At 42.0% G+C, this 21,750-nt stretch overlaps 1 protein-coding gene and 1 pseudogene across 1 annotated transcript in view; both read left to right on the plus strand.

Annotated features, from left to right (window-relative positions):
• Positions 1-1,718, plus strand: part of LOC144217881 (aldehyde oxidase 4-like) — a 63,111-nt pseudogene extending 61,393 nt beyond the window's left edge.
• Positions 1,719-10,566: 8,848 nt separating this feature from the next.
• The window catches only part of LOC144217882 (aldehyde oxidase 2), a 110,484-nt gene continuing 99,300 nt past the window's right edge, over positions 10,567-21,750 (plus strand). Inside the window, exons 1-6 of the mRNA XM_077747635.1 lie at positions 10,567-10,620; positions 12,528-12,594; positions 14,099-14,192; positions 15,794-15,902; positions 18,073-18,199; positions 19,473-19,534. Coding sequence (XP_077603761.1) covers positions 10,567-10,620; positions 12,528-12,594; positions 14,099-14,192; positions 15,794-15,902; positions 18,073-18,199; positions 19,473-19,534 — 513 coding nt within the window. The remainder of the gene's footprint in view (positions 10,621-12,527; positions 12,595-14,098; positions 14,193-15,793; positions 15,903-18,072; positions 18,200-19,472; positions 19,535-21,750) is intronic.

The following is a 21,750-nucleotide window of genomic DNA, read 5'->3' on the forward strand; positions in this document are numbered from 1 at the left end:
TGTGTGCACAATTAGTTCTAGGAGAACTATACATTTCTGGCAGCCTTTTACCCTCCTCTCAGGGTTTGGGTGAGGCTGGAATGTTTTGGGATCCTCTGTTTTGCTCACCATATATGATGCAGTCACTCCTGCCCACAAAGGGGGCTGACCAAGACCTTCACCCTGAGTGACCAAGACCAACTCCTGAGTTGATTAGGATAACTTACATGGATCAGTTTACTGACATGGTAAGGGTGGTGAGGAGAGGTCCCTGTTGTAATCACCACTTCTGTGGACTTTCAAGCTTTTAGTATGGATTTGGTAAACATAACAGAAGCACAGCGAAGTTCATGTTTTCCAATGAAAATTTCACTCTGCCTCTACCTGCTGCTACCTATATGCTCCAAAGCAACTGCAGAGTGAGTGAACCTCTTCAAATGATGGCCTGTTTCAGATCTCAAAGAAAAGCAGACTCAATTGAGCCAGTACCAGTAGCAAATGGACATGGTAGCTTATTTCTTGAAACAATTTACCAAAAAGAAGTTGATATGGTATTTTAATTACCTTAATAACCAAATTAGATTAAATAGATATCTGATCTGGTCAATTATTCAGAAAGTATTTGTTAAGCAAACTAATAAAAATAATTTAACTTAAAATATCAAGTCACTGGGCACTCTTTGATATGCCTTGTAATGAGATACTCATGACACAGTTTTATTTTCCAACTGTTGAAAATATGTCTAGAACTATCATCAGAGACTATTCCTATATTGAAATGCTTACTGCAGCTCTAAATGAGGCTCTAGTATAAAATTAGATTGCGATTACAGGGCTTCTGAATAAGGCACATCTTATCCCAAACATAAGAAGTTTATGAGGATAAAGAGATTTAGGTCTCAAGGATTGAAAGAAATAAGAAAACTATACAATTTTGATAATAAAATGGACATCGACTTGTTCTTTTTTTTAAGTTTATTAATTTATTTTGAGAGAGAGAGAGAAAGCAGGAGAGGGACAAAGAGAGGAAAAGAGAAAATCCCAAGCAGGCTCCATGCCCAGTGCAGAGCCTGACATGGGACTCAACCTCACAGTCGGATCAAGAGTCGGATACTCAACTGACTGAGCCATCCAGGTGCCCCTGACTTGCTCTTTTTTAAATAACAATTTTTCTTCTGGGTTGCCTGGATGGCTCAGTCAGTTGAGTGTCTGACTCCAGCTCAAGTCATGATCTCATGGTTTGTGAGTTTGAGTCACTCATTGGGCTCTCTGCTACCAATGCAGAGCTCTGTCCCCCTCTCTCTCTGCCCCTCCCCCAATTGTGCTCTCTCTCTCTGTCTCAAAATAAATTTTTAAAAAACTTAATTTTTTTCTTTTGAATTACAAGTTTCTTATATAATAGCATTTTATTAATTATCTTCCTTCTTTTAATCTTTTTTAAATTCCTAAAGATAAGGGGCGCCTGGGTGGCTTAGTCGGTTAAGCTTCCGGCTTTCGCTTAGGTCATGATCTCACGGTTTGTGGGTTCGAGCCCCGCGTCGGTCTCTGTGCTGCCTGCCAGCTCAGAGCCTGGAGCCTGCTTCAGAGTCTGTGTCTCCCTCTCTCTCTGACCCTCCCCTGCTCACGCTGTCTCTCTCTCTCTCTCTCTCTCTCCTAGAAATAAATAAAAATATATATAAAAAAAAATTCCTAAAGATAATCCTTCAACATTTATACCTTAGTCCATTCACGTATCTTAATCCTATGTTTTTCTTAGAAAATGAAAGAGTACATGATTGCCCTTAAAATTTTCAAACCAGGGACGCTGAGTGGCTCAGTCGGTTAAGTGTCCAACTTTGGCTCAGGTCATGATCTCACAGTTCGTGGGTTCAAGCCCCGCGTGGGGCTCTGTGCTGACAGCTAGCTCAGAGCCTGGAGCCTGTCTTCAGATTCTGTATCTCTCTCTCTCTGACCCTCCCCTGCTCACACTATCTCTCTATGACTCTCAAAAATAAATAAAAAATATAAAAAGAAAATTTAAAAAGTGTCAAACCAGAGCAAAATGTAGGTTGGCACCCAATTGTCAAGGATAATTCTAGTATCTTTCAGTTATTCTCCATGGGTTAGGTCACTGCATGGTTATGCTTTAGGATGCAAATTTACACCAAAATTATAAGGGAGCTTATAATCAAAAATTCTTCTTTTCATTTGGATTATCCTACAGATCTACAGCATCATGATTTTAAAACATGGTAGGGTTTTCATTACCATGGAACAACTTGAGAAAGTGCCCATGCTTTGTTCTTCAGAAATCTACTCACTCCTAAAATCATCCACCCCCAAAACTCTCAGGATTGGATCCCCAAAGCCAATGGTGTGATGGTAATAAGCAGCTCGCCTGGAAAAATCCATGGTTTATAATGTTTGCCAATCTCCATGGTGTTAAGTACGCCCACCTTGGCCAACTGTAAGCCACCAACAATGAGGTCTCTGAACATGGAATTAGAAGAGATGTCTGTAATTGACTCTTGTGATCTCCAGCACTGCAAGCCTACCACAATCTTTGGGTTCCTGCCCTTCCCATGTGGCCTGTGTAGATGAGGCTTAAGATGTAAACCATCCAAAGCCTCCAGCGGGTCCTCATCTGCCATGAGCCATGCTGGTGGTATAGTGTCTCCCTCTCCTGGAAAAACATACAGAGTAAAACGATGATCTCAAATCACTCTGCAGTCCCTTGATTTGGCTTAATGTCTAATAGATGAAATCAGCATCACGTTCCTTTTTGCCATTTCAAAGGAACACAAAAATCCTGGTGTTTTTTTTTTTTTTTCAGTTATTTCTTAGCTACTTTGCATTGCATTTTCCTAAGGAAATGCAGAGTTATGCCAGAGAAAATGTTAAGTCCCTCTAATGTTTGAATCACAAATAAACAAGCTAAATCGCTTGTGATCTGTGTGCTAGATATTAAACTCTGCATTTATTAATAGTAATTTTGTGGTGGAAGAATTAGTGTGCATTACTGTTATGTGTGTTAAGACCAGATTGGAAGAAGAGAAGCCTGCCAGTGCAAAGGAAAAGCCTCTTTCCAAAGAAAAGGCTCGCAGTCAGTGTCTCTTATTCTAAGAGAAGTCTGTGTGTATACATATATTTTTAAATGTCTGAATTTACCCAATAGTCTAGTTTGCCTAGAACCCAACCCGCACAAACTCATTGTGCCAGACAGAACAGCAAAAATAGGGTGACTGGTATATTTTTCTAGCAGTAAAATAGGAAGACGCATTTGTCATAGATGCAAATTAATTTTAAAAGTATTGCATTTCGTAGATTGTATAGGCAAAGCCTCTGAAAACAGTCGATTAAGCATCTGACTCTTCGTTTTGGCTCAGGTCATGATCTCATCATTTGTGAGATGGAGCCCCATGTCAGGTTCTGTACCGACAGCATGGAGCCTGCTTGGGATTCTCTGTCTGCTCTTCCCCTTCTTGCATACATGTGCATACTCTCTCGCGCTCTCAAAAGAAAATAAACTTCTAAAAAAAGAAAGAGATTGAATTTTTACAAAACAAGTCTTATCATTTAAGCAGTAATTAATTAACCTGAAGAATTGGGACTGGGGAGAAAGTATTTACAATGGCATATTTTATACGATAGCAGTTTTCAAACATAAGATTAATATTCTAATGTCCTTAAAATTTGACAATTTTTAGTATCTATCATATGAAACTTAATCCATACTTCTAATTTAGATAAATATCTTAAAATTTAATTATTGACTGTCTAATTTTAAAGTGTTATCACAGTGGAAACTACACAGAACTGTAAGGTATGATCTTTTTAACCAGTGGCCCGTAAATGGTGAAGAGCCCTTTCAGTGATAAAATCACATAATAATTATTAACTTTGGGAAAAACTGCAATGTCTTGTTACTTAGAAACCTATCAGGGCTATTGCTTAATTGTGGGTTAAATAAAAGTTTATCAGAAGAGAAATACCACGTGGCAGGTCTATACTTGCCATGTTCTCCCTTGCTCCATTTGACACTTTGGGCCAAGAATGTCTTACTTCTCCTGGACCAAAATCTTATGACGGAGCAGTTTTGTACCATCTTATAAAAACACTGGGCAAATAGGGCTGAGTGAATAGTAGTTGGGAGGGACTGGATTTCTCTTCGGTGTCTTAAACCTGAAGACAATCACATGCACTCAAGTGTTAGAAATGTGAGAAGTCAAAAAGAGGGCTGGGACAGGAGGGCTGCAATGTCTACGTTGTTTCTTTTCCTTTTTAAAATTTTATTTATTTGTTTTGAGAAAGAGAGAGAGAGAGCATGAGCAGGGGAGGGGCAGAGAGAGAGGAGAGAGAGAATCTCAAGCAGGCTTCTTGCTGAGAGAACAAAATCTGATGTGGGGCTCGAACTCATGAACTGTGAGATCATGACCTGAGCCAAAATCAAGAGTTGGACGCTTACCTGACTGAGCCAGCCACGTGCCCCTATGCTGTTTCTTTTTAGAAAAAGTCTTTAAACCCTCTGCTTTAAACCCTCTAAACAATCTTTACAGGATGATCTCGTCTATGTCGCAAAATAGTGAGAAGATTTGTGGGTAGAGGTGAAAAGCCTATCGAGCCTGGTGATAGCTGGTTGCCCAGAACAGAATTTTAGTTCAACTTTGCAAGCCTAGCATACGAATGAACCCAAAAAGGCAATGGTGTAAATTTGCCAAATTCCTCAAACAATCAGAACATGTGGAATGACAGGATGAATTTTCTGGAAGCTGATGCTGAGACAGAGTATGGAGAGACAGAGATCAACACCTGACACAGGAAGACTGAAGAAGCAGAACTGGGCAGAAGGAGAAGTCAAGCAAGACCCCCCAAGACATCAGGAACCCAGCATGGAGCCTTGGAGCAAGCACTGTCTCCACAAACTCGTCCCACTTAGGCTGTAAGGGACAGGCCTGTGTACCCCCTCAGTACAGCAGGTACTCAGTCACAGCAGAGCTGCCTCCATCCCTCCCACCTAGACCTTGAGGAAAGAAGCTCTCTGCCCCTGAGGCAGACCCTGAGGAAGCTCCCTTCTGTTTGCTAGCTAGGAGGCTGCCCCATTCATAGATTGTTGCACAAAACCAACTAGATCTTTATATTTACTTAGTTGAATTTTATTTTTTAACAGCATCATGTATCGTATACATAATATAAAGTATCTTAAACATAAACATAATATAAAGTATCTTAAACTTCCTTTTCATCATTTTTGCTGGTTTGTTCAGGGATGGGTAATTCCATTTCTTTCTTTTTTTTTTTTTAATGTTTGTTTACTTTTGAGAAAGACAGAGCGCAAGCCGGGGAGGGGCAGAGAGAGAGGGGGAGACACAGAGTCCAAAGCAAGCTTCAGGCTCTGAGCTGTCAGCACAGTGCTGGAGGTGGGGCTCAGACTCATGAACCGCATCATGACTTGAGCCAAAGTCAGACACTTAAACCACTGAGCCACCTAAGTGCCCCTCCACTTCCCCTCTTAATTTTGAAGTTCTATTTTACCATGAGTTGTACATTTCCATTTACTTACTTTAATAAACAGACACATATTTCTCTACCACTATTTGAAAACAATATACCAAATATTTCCCCCATGAAAAATTACTCTCCTGGCCTCCTGCTCTGTCTGTCCTCATATTTCACCCTTTGCCCCAGTGAAATAATACTTCAGTGACCTTTACTTCCCCCTCTCCCCAGCACCCCCCAACCCTTAAGTTGTTGAGGCTATTGTCTATTTTAGTTTACACTATTAATTGAATTTCTTTTACTGTATGATTTTTTCTAGCATTTATATTACATTTTCTTAAGACCCTTCCCTATCCACTTAGATTTATTCTCCTCCTTACCCTTCTTATCTGAATTACTTTATTGTTTGATCCTTTTCTCAGATGGGGTGGTCTTTACCCAGGCAGGAAGAGGGTATTTTGCTCCACTTACATGGTCCCCATTGCCTTTGTTTCCTCTCAGAAACCTGCAGCTGCAAGTCTCCTGTCTTCTAGTGTCCTCTGTGGCAGCCAGAAGTCTGATGCCAGAAGCAAGTGCTCACCAGACACAGAATTTGGAAGCAGGTGCCTTGATCTAGAGATGGGAGCTGAGAGAGGAGGGGAAGGGACCTTGCAGTCAAAATGGTTGAGAATGGTTGAGAATAGAGGGTTTGGAATATAGATTTTTTTTTTTTTTTACGAATAGTTTATTGTCAAATTAGTTTTTTTTTTTTTTACAAATAGTTTATTGTCAAATTAGTTTCCACATAACACTCAGTGCTCATCCCCACAAGTGTCCTCCTCCATGCCCATCCCCCCCTCCCCCCACATCCATCAGTCCTCAGTTTTTGTCAGCATTCAAGAGTCTCTCATGGTTTTCGTCTCTCCCTTTCCCCCACCATTTCCCCCCTTCTTCTCCCCCATGGTCCTCCGTTAAGTTCCTCCTAATCCTCCTATACGTGCAAACATATGATATTTGTCCTTCTCTGCCTGACTTATTTCGCTCAGCATAACACCCTCAAGGTCCATCCATGTTGCTACACATGGCCAGATTTCATTGTTTCTCATTGCCATGTAGTATTCCATGGTATAGATAAACCACATCTTCTTGATCCATGGAATATAGATGTTTAATGACCAAGGCAGGAGTAGGAGTCCTGAAAGTGCCCCCATTATCAGACGGTTTGCCGGTGTTCTACCTTTGGGTTTTGAAGAGCTCACCACAGAAGGCAGCGCCCTAGGGACACTGAAGTCATGGCCAGTACTTTTCCACTTACGTCTGTGAGCAGGATTTGTTGCAGGTTTTTTTCCCCAGAAGTAGGTTTGTTTGGGTTGTTGGGGAGGGCAGTGGCACTAACAGTTTTAATTCTTCCTTTGGGTAACAGGGATTTTTTGATGTAACTCTTAAGACCATTTTTATAACAAACCTCAAGCACATGGGTCAGTATATGTCAGGTTTCTTTCACTTACCAAAATAATCGATTTAAAAGTGAAGAAATTTAGCCTTCCCTTTTCATTAAAGAAAAAAGCTGTGGTGGTTTTTTTCCCTTTGTCTTGAATAATATCTAAGGGTCAGAAAACCTTGGCAGAGACTGCATGCTACCTTCATACTGTGGGCAACCTTTTGTTCACTCTGCAGTGAGTCATTTTTCCACTAAGCTCCCCAGAGCCCTGGGGCTTTCTGAAGGAGAAAAAACCAGAGGACTTCAGGCCTCACCCTCAGCCCTCTGGGCTAAGCAGTAACCTTTTTGTTTAATTTGTTTACACTTTATAAGATTTAATTCAAACAAAAGTTTCCCTGGCTGAAACAAATTTGAAAAATACCTCTCTGAAGCCATTCAAGGTCAGGTTTCAGTTTCCCAGCAATTAATGTATTTGGTTCTATAATCCAAACTACTTGTATAGCTTCTGAATACCATAATTACACTTTAGTACTCTAAAACTGTTCCTCTATGTTAAATGCTTGTATTTTTTGTTGATGCTGAAGGATTTATTCCTCTAAGTATTTTGAAACCCCATGATCCATACTTTTCATTGACAGCATCTGTGCTCCTGTAAATGGGAATCATGAGTTCTTGGTGTTCACTAATTTCCCTCTTTTAGGGGCAGAGTGAGGTGCTGCATGGACTGTGGGCCCTGAAAAACAATCCCTTCCCTTAAACAAAAGCGCCTCTGTCTCCAGTTTTTCTCTCTCCAGGCTCCTCTCCTCCGTTCCCAGTTCTCACAGATTCAGCTCCTACTCATCTGTGAAGACTACATGTCTCTTCCTCAGGCCTTCCTTTATCCCTCTCCCCAAATCAAAGCTAATTCTCCTGTTCCTTACTTCTCACAATGATAACTATTTAGTGATATGTCAGTACTACTGAGTGAACGAATGAATGAATCACTAATGCCTCCTTCACTAAAAAGTATCTTAGGTCATCAATCAACCATATATTAACCCCTGCGATAAACAAATAATTGTTCATGCTGAGCATTATGGGGATATGACCAGCTAGTCTAACTTCCAAGAGCTTCCTACCTAATTGGGAAAATGAGATAGAAACATCGAATAGACAACCAACTATTAGTGGCAGATAAGAGACTAGTTTCCTGGTTCCTGATTTATTAAATGAAAAGTAAAGCAGTTGGTTTGGATCTGGAGGTGCTTTTGGAATTAGTAGAAAGAAGAGAGAGGAATTTCAATGCTGTTTTTTGATGGTAAAGAGGGAGGGAAGGCAGGCAATCTCAGCAGGATAGGAATAGGGTTACTATGATTGCAGACAGACATAGAGGAGCTTTCTTCAGCCATTTAACAAATACTTATTGGGCATTTACTCTATGGTAATTTACTCCTTTCAAGCCTGAGGATACAGTGGTGAGTTGAATGTAATGTTCATTACCTCATGATGATGTTCTAGTGGAGAAAGCAAATATAAAGGTGACAAGTATCCATGTCAGGTAGTAAAGAGAACAATGGAGAAATGAAACAGGGTGGTAGAAGAGATTGCCAGAGGTGCTACTGCAGACTGTGATAAGGAAAGACCTCAGACCCAAACAAGAAGAGAAGTGAATAACACGCACCAAGATCTTGGGACAGGAAAGAATTCCACACACTCAAGAAGCAGGGAAAGGCTGATGTACCAGGGATTACAAACATGGGAGAAAGGGGGTGAAGATGCAATTGGAGAGGTGAGCATATCCAGTCCGGTCCCATACGGGGTTTTGCTAAGTGCTATGGGAGGTCATAACCATCTTCAGAAGGTTTTGAGTGAGTAATGCCATGTTTAAGCAGAAGAAGGACGATGAGAGGAGTAGTTTGGCTGGAGCATGAGACTTTTTTGAAGAGCAAAAGATTCTGAGGTCAGAAACAAAGACAGACTATGGAGTGCTTTGCACCGTGGGCTAAGGAGTTAGGACCTTATGTTCCAGGCCTCAGACAGCTACTGAGGGTATTTTTAACAGGAGTGACATGATCAAAAAGACTGACCTGAAGGTCATACCTATTTCTCAGCATGATCTCCAACATCTCTTCTCATGACCCTGTTGTGGGTTTATTCAGCAGCTTTTTAACATGTGAAACACCTGCATAAACACCCAAACACGTGTGGAGACACTCATCTCCACATGTATAGGAAGACAGGTATCCCTGGAACCTTGGCTTTAGAATTGTAAAGAGGGGTGCCTGAGGGGCTCAGTCAGTTAAGCATCCGACTTCAGCTCAGGTCATGATCTAATGGTTTATGGGTTTGAGCCCTGCAATTAGGCTCCTAGCTGACAGTAGAGCCGGAGCCTACTTCTGATTCTGTGTCTTTCTCTCTGCCCCACTCCCACTTGTGCTTGCTTGCTGTCTCTCTCTCTCTCTTTCCTTCTCTTTCTCTCTCTCAAAAATAAATAAATAAACTTTAAAAAAAATAATAAGAACAATTATAAAGAAACTTGGAAACTGCCAACTTCATTTGATTAGGAGTGCTTCAGGACTAACTCTGCGATGGGCAGGATCCTGAAGCCACATGTACACTGAGTGGGAAAGAGGATCTTCCTCAGTTAGCCAAGTCAGGAGGATACTAGGTCTTTGACATCTCTGGCCTGACACACTGTTGCAAAGTGAGGTCATCCTAAGACAAAGAGTTGACTCTAACAATGGTGTCCCAAGCCTCCACGCCCTTGTGAAGGAAGCTCTGGGGAGCAGAGAGGTCTTGCCTCCTCTCCTGAAACTAGTCCACTTGAGCAGCTTCCTGCTTTACCCATATGTGAGACCAAGTTCTGGGCATTACCTTAGCTGAAAGAACAAGAACTGCTTGATATTATCCCCTAATATCTAACTGGAGATGTTCAGAAAGATCAAAAATGATATTTTTCTTTTTATTAAAGAGTCTGTCTATACACTTAAGGTTTTTTAAGCCAGGAGATCTTGGTTTTGGTTTGTGCTTTGCCACTTAACTTTCTACGTGACCCTGAGCTACTGATCTCACATATCTGGATCTCATTTTATTCACTTGCAAAGTCATTGCCTTGACTATGTCATTCTTTTCCAGCAGAGCCATCCTGTGGGTAGGGAGGAAGTAGGGCGAGTATAGAGGAGCTGGGTGGCTGTGGCACCTCACACCACCACTTTAGGACAGAGTGGATTTACTCATATGATTTCCTATGAAGACATTTCTGAGCTAGAATAATAAAAATGTTGGAAAAGTGCGAACTCTCAGAAAGTCCACTTCTAGCTCTCTTTGAGAAGAATGAACTCTGCCCAGAATATATTCCTGGGACTGAGACCATGTGCAGAGTAGGTTTAAGTTTAGATGGTTGTTTATGGTCTTCACATTACAGCCCTCTAACTCACAAGAAATCGGAAAGAGGGGTGGGTTGTGCATGGAGTGAGCTTTGAAGTCAGGATTGGTGGGAAGAAGAATAAGATAGGCTGGGCCACACAGGTGCCCTAGACTTAAAAGGCCACAAAGCAAGGGAGTCTCCACCTCCTGCCCTGCTCTCTGGGGCTCTGAGGCACCGGCTCCTGCACAGGGAGGGATTTCTATTGCTTGGTGCTACATTTTCATTTCTCTGGTACTAAAGAACATCTGCATCTAGAGTTGTAAGGTGATACTTATTTACAGGTGCAATGTCTTGCCCATCGAAATCGGACGACTTGGTTTTCTTTGTGAATGGGAGGAAGGTAAGTGTTGGGTGATATTACTGTGGCTTGCAGAGACAGCAGGAAACTACTGGCTTGAGGGAACTTTTGTCCAGTCAGGGACAAGAAGCGAGGGATAAAGAACCCATACTAATTTGATTTCTTCCCCACTCAGGCAAGACTCGGCTTCTGAGAATATGGGGAGGTGGTAAAGCATTAGGGTTAATCACATATACCTTGGCATCAAGCAGCCTGATTCCAATCCAGCTCTCCCATTTACTATAAAACTTTATGCAAGTTACTTCACCTCCCTGAGCCTCAGACTAGCCATCTCTAGAATCTACTTCCTAAAAAGAATAAAAGAGAAATGCTCCTTTCATTGATTAGGAACCCCCTTTTTTCTTATAAAGCACTTAGTACAGGGCCTGATATATGGGAAGCACCATATCTAGTAACATATCTTAATCCTCAAACTCGGGAGGACCAGAAATAGAGCTTTCTTTATTTTTATCAATTTCATTTTTCTGTTGAGACTCCATTAATCAGAATTAGTTGAATGTAATTATAGTCAATTTTCAAGCCATCCCCTCTTTCCCAGGTTGCAACTAAGTTCTAGGGGGAACCTGTATAATAAGAAGAAGGGCTCCTCCAGTGTCACTTTCCTCTAGTGTCCCCTCTTCAGTTCTGGCTGACCCTCAGTGCCCTCTGCCAGGCCCACTCTGCTTATGACCTTCGGTCTCTCCGTCAAAGGAACCATTATGTAGTTCCTAAGACATGTGGCTTTTTTGGGGTCTTGCCACCTCGTGTAAGACCCCTCAGCCCCCCAATCCCACAAACCTAACTGGGATTTGGCCATGTCCACCATCCCACCCCAAGAAAGGAAACAAAACAGAGAGCATCCAAGTTCTCATCATGTCCCTTATAACTCTGTCTCCTGTATCCAGTCTCCACAGCCAGTAGCCACCAAACATTCTTCCAAACCTGCTTTCATGAGCTGAGTCCTAACTCACTTGTTCCACTGGCCTAGGCTTTGGAGGCTCCTTCCCCTATTTTCTGTTCCAAACCCCTTCTGAGTCACCAGCCCAGAGTTATTCTTTGGGATCTACAGAAATTCTTGTTTTTCTTCTGGGGAGAAAGGAAGTACCTAACATGAAGAGCCCACTGTTTCTTCCTTTCCTCTGGTACAACAGAATGGCTGAAGGTGTGTGCAGGAAACTCAAAGTAAAGCCAAAGAAAATATTACAGAATGAGCAAGTGGGAAAGAAGCATCAGAGAAGATCCCTCCAGGCTTCTGAGTGATAATCCCCCACTTGTCAAGGAAAGCGGGGGAGGAATTCTAGTGTTCCACCAGAGACACCCTGGGTCCTGAGTTGAGACAAAAGTCTCATCATCAGCTACTCTGCCATGAGGGGACTGGAACAATCAGGGATCCCTTGAGGATGACAAGAATTCTCCCCACTTCCCCTTTCTGCTACCGACTCTTGAGATCCCTCAGGTTATCTGAGAGACGCTGGTGGTGTCTCAGAGATGCCAGAATAGAAATCCTTCCTATCCAGACTTCTTCCCTCTAGGACTCTTCATTATACACACATGCACACACGGAGCATCCAAGTCTCTCCCCAATTTGAAATATTCCAAGAGTACAAAAGACTGAGTTGGAAGATTCCACAAGAACAGATAGTAGAGCAAACATGAAAAATACAGCTCCCAGAGGTGGCTTACCCAGTGGTGGCCCCCCACTCTAATCACTTAAAAAAGCATTGTTTTCCTACTTGCTTGGTGAGTCTCCAGCTCTGTGATGTATGTGAAATTTGTCTTTGGAGCAAGAAAAAAAGAGGCAAATGAAAATATTGTACTTCAGTCCCTAAATCATTAGCAGGTCACAGCAGACATTCCACTGGGTCATCCATTTGGTCCCCATAATAATCTCTTTTCTGTTTCCAATGCAGGTAGTAGAGAGGAATGCAGACCCAGAAGTCACTCTGCTGACCTTCCTACGAAAGAACTGGATCCTTTTAATCAAAGTCTGGGCAGTGTCTATGTCTGCCTTAAAACTTTAGGCCTGCTGTGATTGTGAACACTAATCTAACCTCTCCATCCCCAGTCAGCCCCACTGGCCCCTGCTCTCTCTTTGCTTTTGGCAATGGTTTTAAGGATATTAAGTTAATTGGGCTATTTGGAGAGGATGAAGTTTCCCCAGAGCTTCTTATATCTTGATTTAATAGCAATGAAATGGAAGCTAAGCTCTTTACTTCAGCACTAATTATTCCTTTAAGGGCTTTCCAATTCCCAGAAGGGTGGTTATATAATAGAGGTTTGTGTTGCATGTACCCTGCCCTGGAGGGAAACCAAATTCTCCAGATTCAGGAAGAGCTTGTATCATTGGAAAGGATTGCCTTTCCCTATATATATTCTCTTATGACAGATTTTCCCCATCATTTTATATTCTTAAATTTAGATATTCATAATGACAACCGCTTTCATTGGTAGGTCTAATATATCTCTCGGAGAAGCCAAACGGTAAATAAAGAGATGGCAGAAATTATAAATTGATGAAGTCAACCCATGAACAAGTTTTGTTTAAAAGCCTACATGGTTTTTAATTAGTTGTCAATGTTTGAAAATGAGGAAATCTCATATTTTAGAAAATCAACATTTTTCAGCTTCTCACCAAAAATGAGAAAACAGTCATTCATGCATGGCAGCAGTCTTGCTGAATGGAGTAGGGACTGTCCCAAGTACCCCATCTAGAAAGAGGCACAAGCTCTCCAGTTATACCCAGCCCACTCCACTCATTTACATGTCCTCTCTGATAAACATCTGAGGTTATGACTTAATTTAGATAAACAAGTCCTATGGCTTAAAAAAAAAAAAAAAAGAAGAAGAAGAAGATTCTGAAATATTCTTAGTCAGTCTAGTGAATTATATCCAATCTCAAAATCTGGGTGGAAAGGGACCACAATTAGGGAGAAGGATGACTAAGGAGAGAGGTGAGGCTGAGCCTGGATTTGGGCTTGGACTCAGAACAAGGGAGAGCAGAGGGATACTCCAAGTTGGATCTGAAGGTAAGGATGGGAGTTTTCTCCAAAGGCTCACTCACTCATTTTCAAATGCAATACAAATGGACAAAACTAGCAATTCATCAAACTGCTAAAAATAAGATCTTCTCTTCCAGTTACATGATTGGAATCCAGAATACCTATAATGAAATAGGACTTTTCAAAGAGTTTTCACAGCCATCATCCTACAAGATGCTTATGATAAGCCTATGAGGATAAAGTAATGATTACTTTTCCCTCTTTGCAAGTAAGAAAACGGGCAGGGAAAGGTTAATATGTTCAGTATCACACAGCTAATAAGATCTAGAGTGGCATTTACTGAGACCTGGAGGCAGGCAAATGACTTCTCAGACCTGTTCTTCACCCCCAAAACACCTTCCTCACTAGTGACACCTGAGGGAGGCAGCTACGATGGGGTAACATATCCATGTGGCATCTTTTCCTTGACCACCTTCTAGTACGCCTCACAGGAACCAAGTACGCCTGTGGAAGAGGAGGCTGTGGTGCCTGCACTGTGATGGTGTCTAAGCATGACCCAGTGTCCGCGAAGATAAGGTATCTTACCCAGAAGCCCAGAGGCCAGAAGGACTCTTTGTTTCTTTGCCAGGCCTTGTATTCTCATCCCAGAGTGGAGGATCTGTAAGGTCTCATGATTCTAACCTTCTGTAAATCTTCAACCCCTCTGAAAATCTGATAAAAGCTCTGAGCCTCTACTCAGAAGCTACATAAACTAATTATATTTTGCATAGTTTCAGGGAGATTACAGACCTCCTAAGGCCCATATGTGCATCCCAGGTTAAGAAACCCCAATTTAGGCAAATCATTCATTTTACAGATGAAGAAACTGAGGCTTAAAGAGATGAAGTGACTGTTCAAGGTCAGACAAGATTGTAGAACAAGGACTTGAACCCACGTTTTCTGGCTCTGAAAATAATGCCTTTTCTACTGCTGGGCTGGACCAACCCTGCCAAGCAGGGACCTGGGTCACAATTGCATCCATTAATTAAGGTCTGGATTCCAGGATTTGGGCTGCTTCCAGATCCACTAGTCCAAGAAATCAATAAATGGTTTCAGAACACACACCATTCCTCTGTTGAACGACATTATCCAAAGACTTTTCAATTAACAAGCAAAAAAACAAAATCTCAAATATAGACATAAAAGACATAAGTATGCCTTTAACCTGTTATGGGGTCAGTATCGTGATGAATACTAGTTGAGGTCCAATTATACTCCTGGTGACATGAGTCCACTCCCATTGAGTCCAGAGCCAAATAGGTCTGTTCTGGGCTTAGAAAATATTCTTACGGGCAAACTATGAGAGACTCTTGAATGCTGACAAAAACTGAGGACTGATGGATGTGGGGGGGGAGGGGGGATGGGCATGGAGGAGGACACTTGTGGGGATGAGCACTGGGTGTTATGTGGAAACTAATTTGACAATAAACTATTTGTAAAAAAAAATATTCTTGAGGGCAAACTATGAGAGACTCTTGAATGCTGACAAAAACTGAGGACTGATGGATGTGGGGGGGGAGGGGGGATGGGCATGGAGGAGGACACTTGTGGGGATGAGCACTGGGTGTTATGTGGAAACTAATTTGACAATAAACTATTTGTAAAAAAATTTAAAAAATAAAAAATAAAAAAAAAAAAGAAAATATTTTTGAGGGGCACCTGGGTGGTTCGGTCAGTTGACTGTCTGAGTCTTGATTTTGGCTCAGGTCATGATCTCATGGTTATGGTATCAAGCCCCAAGTCAGGCTACTTGATTAACATGGAACCTGCTTCAGATTTTCTTTCCCTCTCTCTCTCTGTTCTTCCCCATCTCCCTCCCTCTCCCTCTCTCTCTCTCCTTCCTTCTCTCCCTCCTTCCCCCTCTCTCAAAATAAATAAGTAAACATTAAAAAGTTTTTTAAAGTTTTTCTGAAGTTCAGAATGCCTAGGTTCCCTCTAAGAATTCCCAATTCTTAAAGATAGTGCAGAGTCAGCAGAGAGGATTCTAAACTCTTTCTCCCTGTCTCTGCTCCAGTTCCCCATCCCCTGAGGCTGAATGATAGGCTTGGTTTGTTGTTGTTGTTTACTTCCCTTTTTGCTTCCCAAGAGGAAAGAACTGTCTTACACTCCTTGATTTTCCTTTTATTCCTCACATGAAGACATTTCTCCATGACTGCATGCCTGGTGCCCATCTGCTCTCTGTATGGGGCTGCTGTCACCACTGTGGAAGGTATTGGAAGCATCAACACCAGACTTCATCCTGTGCAGGTAAGAGCACATTGTAATTTTCTCAATCTTAACCTTTTCTTTTTAACCAACACTGTGTTGACTGTACTGCCTAGAGCTTCTAGGTTGTGATCAAGTAAGTAGAAGCTTTGAATGCATATTGATCAAGATAATAACATCTAAGTGATTTAAAGAAAGCTGGAAATCCATCCACATTTTATTAGACAATCATCTTTTTCTTACTTTTTCCACTTGAGCGATAAGCAGGATTATCAAAACATTGATTAATGCCTATATGACTATAGGCTTGAATAAATATTGTACAAAGGATATTATTCATAGACTAAAATGTCAGAAGCAAACAAGATAAAACTCAGGATTATTCCCTGTGGCATAGGAGGTCTTAGGAGTAAAATTAGAACCAAGGCTGACTGTACCAGAGCATAAGTACAATCATTTTTTTAAAGTTTATTTCTTTATCTTGAGAGAGAGTGAGAGCACATAGGGGAGGGGCAGAGAGAAAGAGAGAATACCAAGCAGGCTTATGTCTCAATCCTGACAGGGGCTCTATCCCACGAACCATGAGATCATGACCTGAGCTAAAATCAAGAGTCAAATACTGGGGCGCCTGGGTGGCTCAGTTGGTTGAGCGTCTGTCTTCAGTTCAGTTCATGATCTCACCATTCATAGGTTCAAGCCCCACGTCAGGCTCTGTGCTAACAGCTAGCTCAGAGCCTGGAGCCTGCTTCAGATTCTGTATTTCCATCTCTCTCTGACCCTCCCCCACTCATGCTGTCTCTCTCTCTCTCAGAAATAAATAAAACATTTAAAAAAAAAAGAGTCAGATACTTAACTGACTGAGCCAGGTGCCCCTCTCCAAATCTTAACTCAAAGCTGGGACACAGAGGCTGACTTTAAGAGAACTGTCACATGCTTTGGCAGAAAACACATAGACTCCTCTGTCATTGTCACAGAGAATGGAGACAGAGAATTGGAAAATCATAAGTCCATGGGGCGCCTGGGTGGCTCAGTCAGTTGAGCATCCGACTTCGGCTCAGGTCACGATCTCATGGTTCGTGAGTTCGAGCCCCGTGTCAGGCTCTGTGCTGACTGCCAGCTCAGAGCCTGGAGACTGCTTCAGATTCTGTGTCTCCCTCTCTCTCTGACCCTCCCCTGCTCATGCTGTCTCTCTCAGAAAAAAATAAAAACATTTAAAAAGAAAGAAAGAGAGAGAGAGAGAGAGAGAGAAAGAGAGAGAAAGAAAGAAAGAAAGAAAGAAAGAAAGAAAGAAAGAAAGAAAGAAAGAAAGAAAGAAAGAAAGAAAGAAAGAAAGAAAGAAAGAAAAAGAAAGAAAGAAAGAAAATCACAGGTCCAGATCTACTAATACTACAAGTCTTTCCAGGCAGGAGGAGCCCAGAGGGTCTCTGGGTTTCAAAACATGAGAATCAATTCTAGGAAAGGTCAGCAAAGGCAAAGGACCCAGCAGAATTTATTAGAATGTCTAGGGATATCAGAGAAGATTACTCTCTGAAATCTAGAGCAGGGCTTCCCAAACCTTAATGTGTTAAGAATCATCTGGGAACTTGTTAAAAATACAGATTCTGAGTCAGGAGATTTGGAGCAGAGGCCTGAGGTTTTGCACCTCCTGCAAGCTCCCAGGTGGTACGAACACCATTGGTCCATAGACTACACTTTAAATAGCAGGGATCTAGGACACAGACAAAAATCTTGGATCTTTGAAAGTAGAACTCCTTTTGAGCCAACACAAAAGAATTTAAAGAAGAAAGTAAAGTGAGGCCAACAGTAAATAGTCTCCAACTTAATCAAAAAGAGGCAGCTCCATGGTCAGAATTAAGCTGGGCAAGATATAGAGGTGTTCAAGAAAATTGTTTTTGAAACTTAAACATATTTTCCTTATAATTACTGATTTCTAGAGAATTCTCACTCTGGGAATAGAAGCTCTACATGGCTAATTCCCAATTAGAAGTATCTGAGCATCTGAGATTGAGAGATGATTGTAATGATAGAATATGGCTTCTGAGTCACTTCCACCAGAGAAGCATAGGAAAGGGGATGCTGGCCACCTCTGGGCAAGGGGAGGGGTGCACTGCTCAGGGCTGGGTTCCACTGTGATAAGGGAGGTGCTAGATGTGGACCTCGGTGAGGGGTGCTGACAGCAGAAAGTCCTGTGACCATGCATGTGTCCTTCCAGGAGAGGATCGCCAAGAGTCACGGCACCCAGTGTGGGTTCTGCACCCCTGGGATGGTGATGTCCATGTACACACTGCTTAGGAACCACCTGCAGCCTTCAGAAGAGCAGCTCATGGAAGCCCTGGGAGGTAAGTCTGACATGGGAGAAACCCACCACCTGCCTGAGGCCAGGTGGGAAGCATGCTCCAGGCTGCTCCAGCCCTCTCACAAGGTCATCCCAACCCTGCTCAGGGGCCACCTGGTTGTTTCTAAAGTAGCTACAGCCCACCCAGGAGCAGGGAACTTGCCGGAGAGGCCTGCATGAAACACACTGTGTGTGGATCACACACCCATCTTGACACCTCAGTTCTCTATCCAGTGACTTATTTGTCTACCTTAATGAGGACTGTCAAAACAAAGTACTGCCAACTAGGTGCATTAAAACAACAGGAATTTATTCTTTCACAGTTTTAGAGGCTACAAGTCTGAAACCAAGGTGTCAGCAGGATCGTACTCCCTCTGAAGTCTCTAGAGGAGGATACTTCCTTGCCTCTTCTTTGCTTCTGGTGTTTGGCAGCCATCCTGGTTTTTCTTGACTTACAGATGCATCAGTCCAGTCTCTGCCTGCCTTCTCATGGCCTTCTCCCCCATGTGTCTGTGTCCAAATTTTCCTTTATAAGGACCCCCATCACTTAAGATTAGGGCCCATCCTAATCCAGTATGACCTCAGTTTAACTTGAGTATATCTGCAGAGATCCTTTTTCCAAATAAGGTCACATTCACAAGTTCCAGATGTTAGAACCTCAACATATCTCTTTTGGAGGACACATTTCAACCCATAACAGAGCCTTTCACATATTGAAAGGATGCTTTAGAATTTGCAAATGCTTTAAGTTACTAAAGAAGTGTACATATTCATATCCCTTTGCAGGACCAATAAGTATCATTTTCAGGTCTCAACAATCCCCAAACAAGTCATCTGTTAAATATATAGATTCTTAGATTGAGACCTGAAGGGGAAGCAAAGACACACTCCCTAATCTGCAATTTGCTGGCAGTTGCTTCCTTTACTCTCTTTGTTCCATTATAGAAAAGCATACAGTACCTTAGAAATGAACTATATTTCTTGTTTTAGGATCCCCTGTATCTTACACAGATACATGTTGAATGAATGAATGAATAAACCAAATAGATAGATGCAAGTGAGCTCACCAGACAGATGATCTTCTTTAGGGCAGAGAATAAAACTAGAATTGAGGTGGTGGGAAGGTTCATATTCTAAGAAGAGAAAAAGCATTGAATAGTCTGGCAGATATCTAAACATTCTCAAATAAAAAAAAAAAAAAACCCGGTCAGTTTTAACTTTCAAATAAAACCAGTTAAAATAAAGCCTAATGATAAGCATGCTTCTTCTCTGATTAGGTAATCTATGCCGCTGTACTGGGTATCGGCCAATTCTCACAAGTGGAAGGACCTTCTGTGTGGTGAGTAGGTGATATCCTACAGAGCATGAATGTCAGTGACAGCTGGTCAAGTCTGGGAATACAGGTGTTGAATTGTTTAGATCATCTAAACAGACTATAAGGGAGACCATGTGAGTTTGTTCCAACTGACTCGTAAGAATTTTAGCTATTTGTTGAGGATAGGGTGAAAGTTACACCACCTTAGATGTTCCACAACCCACCACAGAAAGAAGTCAGATGATCTAACCAGGCATCTAGATACCTTCCATGAATAGTTAAGCAAGGCATCAGGACAGGACATGTAGGAAGGCTCCAGCAAACCCAAAGAGATAAGCAAAGGTATGAAATTTGCTTTGGGGAGGCAAGTTTAGTTCCAAGAGTCCAGACTGGCTAAGAAGGTGTGAGCAAGTAAAGACGCCAAGTATGTAGAGTAGAATCCAAAATTCACCTCAAGTACAAGAGCACAGGGAGTTTCCTTTACAAAAGATACTTCACTGAGTATCAAGATCAAGTATGAAATCATGGGCAAACATGTAGCATGGTCATGGGGGCACTTCGCTGCTACTGTTATTGAGGATGCTGTTGAGGCAGGATGGAATTGGGCCATACTGCCCTTACACCCAAGCAAGAGGGACTCCATATTTGGGAGGGCCCCTTGCCGGTCCTCCTCCAGCCATTCTCAGGAAGCAATGGAGCCAAGGTGACTTGGCTTTTTCTAGACCATGCTCCACACATGGTCTCAACCCCATTCCTAGGCCTGACACTAGACTCTACCTGAGCCCATCTTCCTAGGGAAGATCATAACAGCCAGCACATGCACCCCCTAGGTCAAATGGTAGCCAACAACTGGCTGTTTCTGGAGGATGTGAACAGAGCTGGAGCTTTCAGGCCAGGATGCTCACATGGGTGTTTGAGGTCCCTCAGTACAGAAGGGTGGGAAGAGAAGGGCAGCAGGCCAAGGCCGGAGTGTCCATTTATACTCTTGCCCTAACTCCACAAATAGTAGGAGTGGGTTTGGAAGTGGACCAGCAGGCATGTCCCTCTTCCCAGAGCCAGGCAGTTCCCCAGTATGTGCATGTCCCAGACTTCTAATGCCACATGGGGGAGCCAAAGCTGATGAGCTGAGAAATAAAATGAATTGCTTGTAAACCCATCAAATTGTTGTTGTAAGTGAAGCACTTGTGAGATGCAAATAAAGGAAATTAAAGGAAACTGCTCTCCCTCTGGAGTATAGATGTTATCCACCTTCCCCAGCATAGACTCTAGAGATGAAGGAAAGAAACCGGGCCCCAGTGGGAATACCCAAGACTCCTCTCTATTGGGCCAAGAGAAGTCCACCTATTTCTGTTGTAGTTGACTTGTGGCCCATCGTGGACACTCTCAGAGCTCTGACTAAGAGAGGAAGCTCTGGTCACTGGGCCTGGCTGGTTTTGCTTCTTGGACAGAGTTAGGAAGATGGCACCCTGAGGCATTTGGGTAGAGAACTGGGGTATCTGAAAGAAAGTATTTTCCTAGATACTGAAAAATTATTTAAGGAAGAACACACAAGAGGTAAGTTTGGAGGAAATGGGAAATGAGGGACCAGCGAATGAAAACCTGCTTTAAAAGTCAGTGATTGTCCATTCATTCTCAGTCAGTCCTATGCAGATCCCAAGAGCTGGAAAAGCTGGTTCCAAAATAGTGGGTTTTTTTCATCTTTATTTTTTCTTTTTCTTTTGTTTTAAAGGTCCTTATATAAATGATAACACTTGGTATCATTGAATCGTATACATACTAGAGAATTGGTAAATCATCATTGCCCTAAAAGGTTTAATATCAATTCTACTTCTATGAATTCACCTATAAAAAAATTCAAAGATGTATGTAGAGCTGTCCACATAATGAACAGAATGTTGTTCACAGTTATACAATGTAGTAAAAAACCTAAGTATATAACAATAGCAAAGATTATGAATATATTAAGAATAGCCAGAAGATGGACTATTATGTGATCAGCAAAATTATATTTTAAAAACATTTTAATGATATGGCAAAAAATTCACAAAATAAATAAATATATAAACATATAAATGGGGGCACCTGGGTGGCTTAGTCAGTTGGGCATTGGATTCTTGATTTCAGCTCAGGTCATGATCTCAGGGTTGCAGTATCAAGCCCCGAGTTGGGCTCTGCACTGAACATAGAGCCTGCTTAAGATTCTCTTTCTCCCTCCCTCTGGTCCTCACCCCACTCAAGTT

Source organism: Crocuta crocuta, unplaced genomic scaffold (genome assembly GCF_008692635.1).
Source record: "Crocuta crocuta isolate KB4526 unplaced genomic scaffold, BGI_CrCroc_1.0 scaffold159, whole genome shotgun sequence".
NCBI lineage: Eukaryota > Metazoa > Chordata > Mammalia > Carnivora > Hyaenidae > Crocuta > Crocuta crocuta.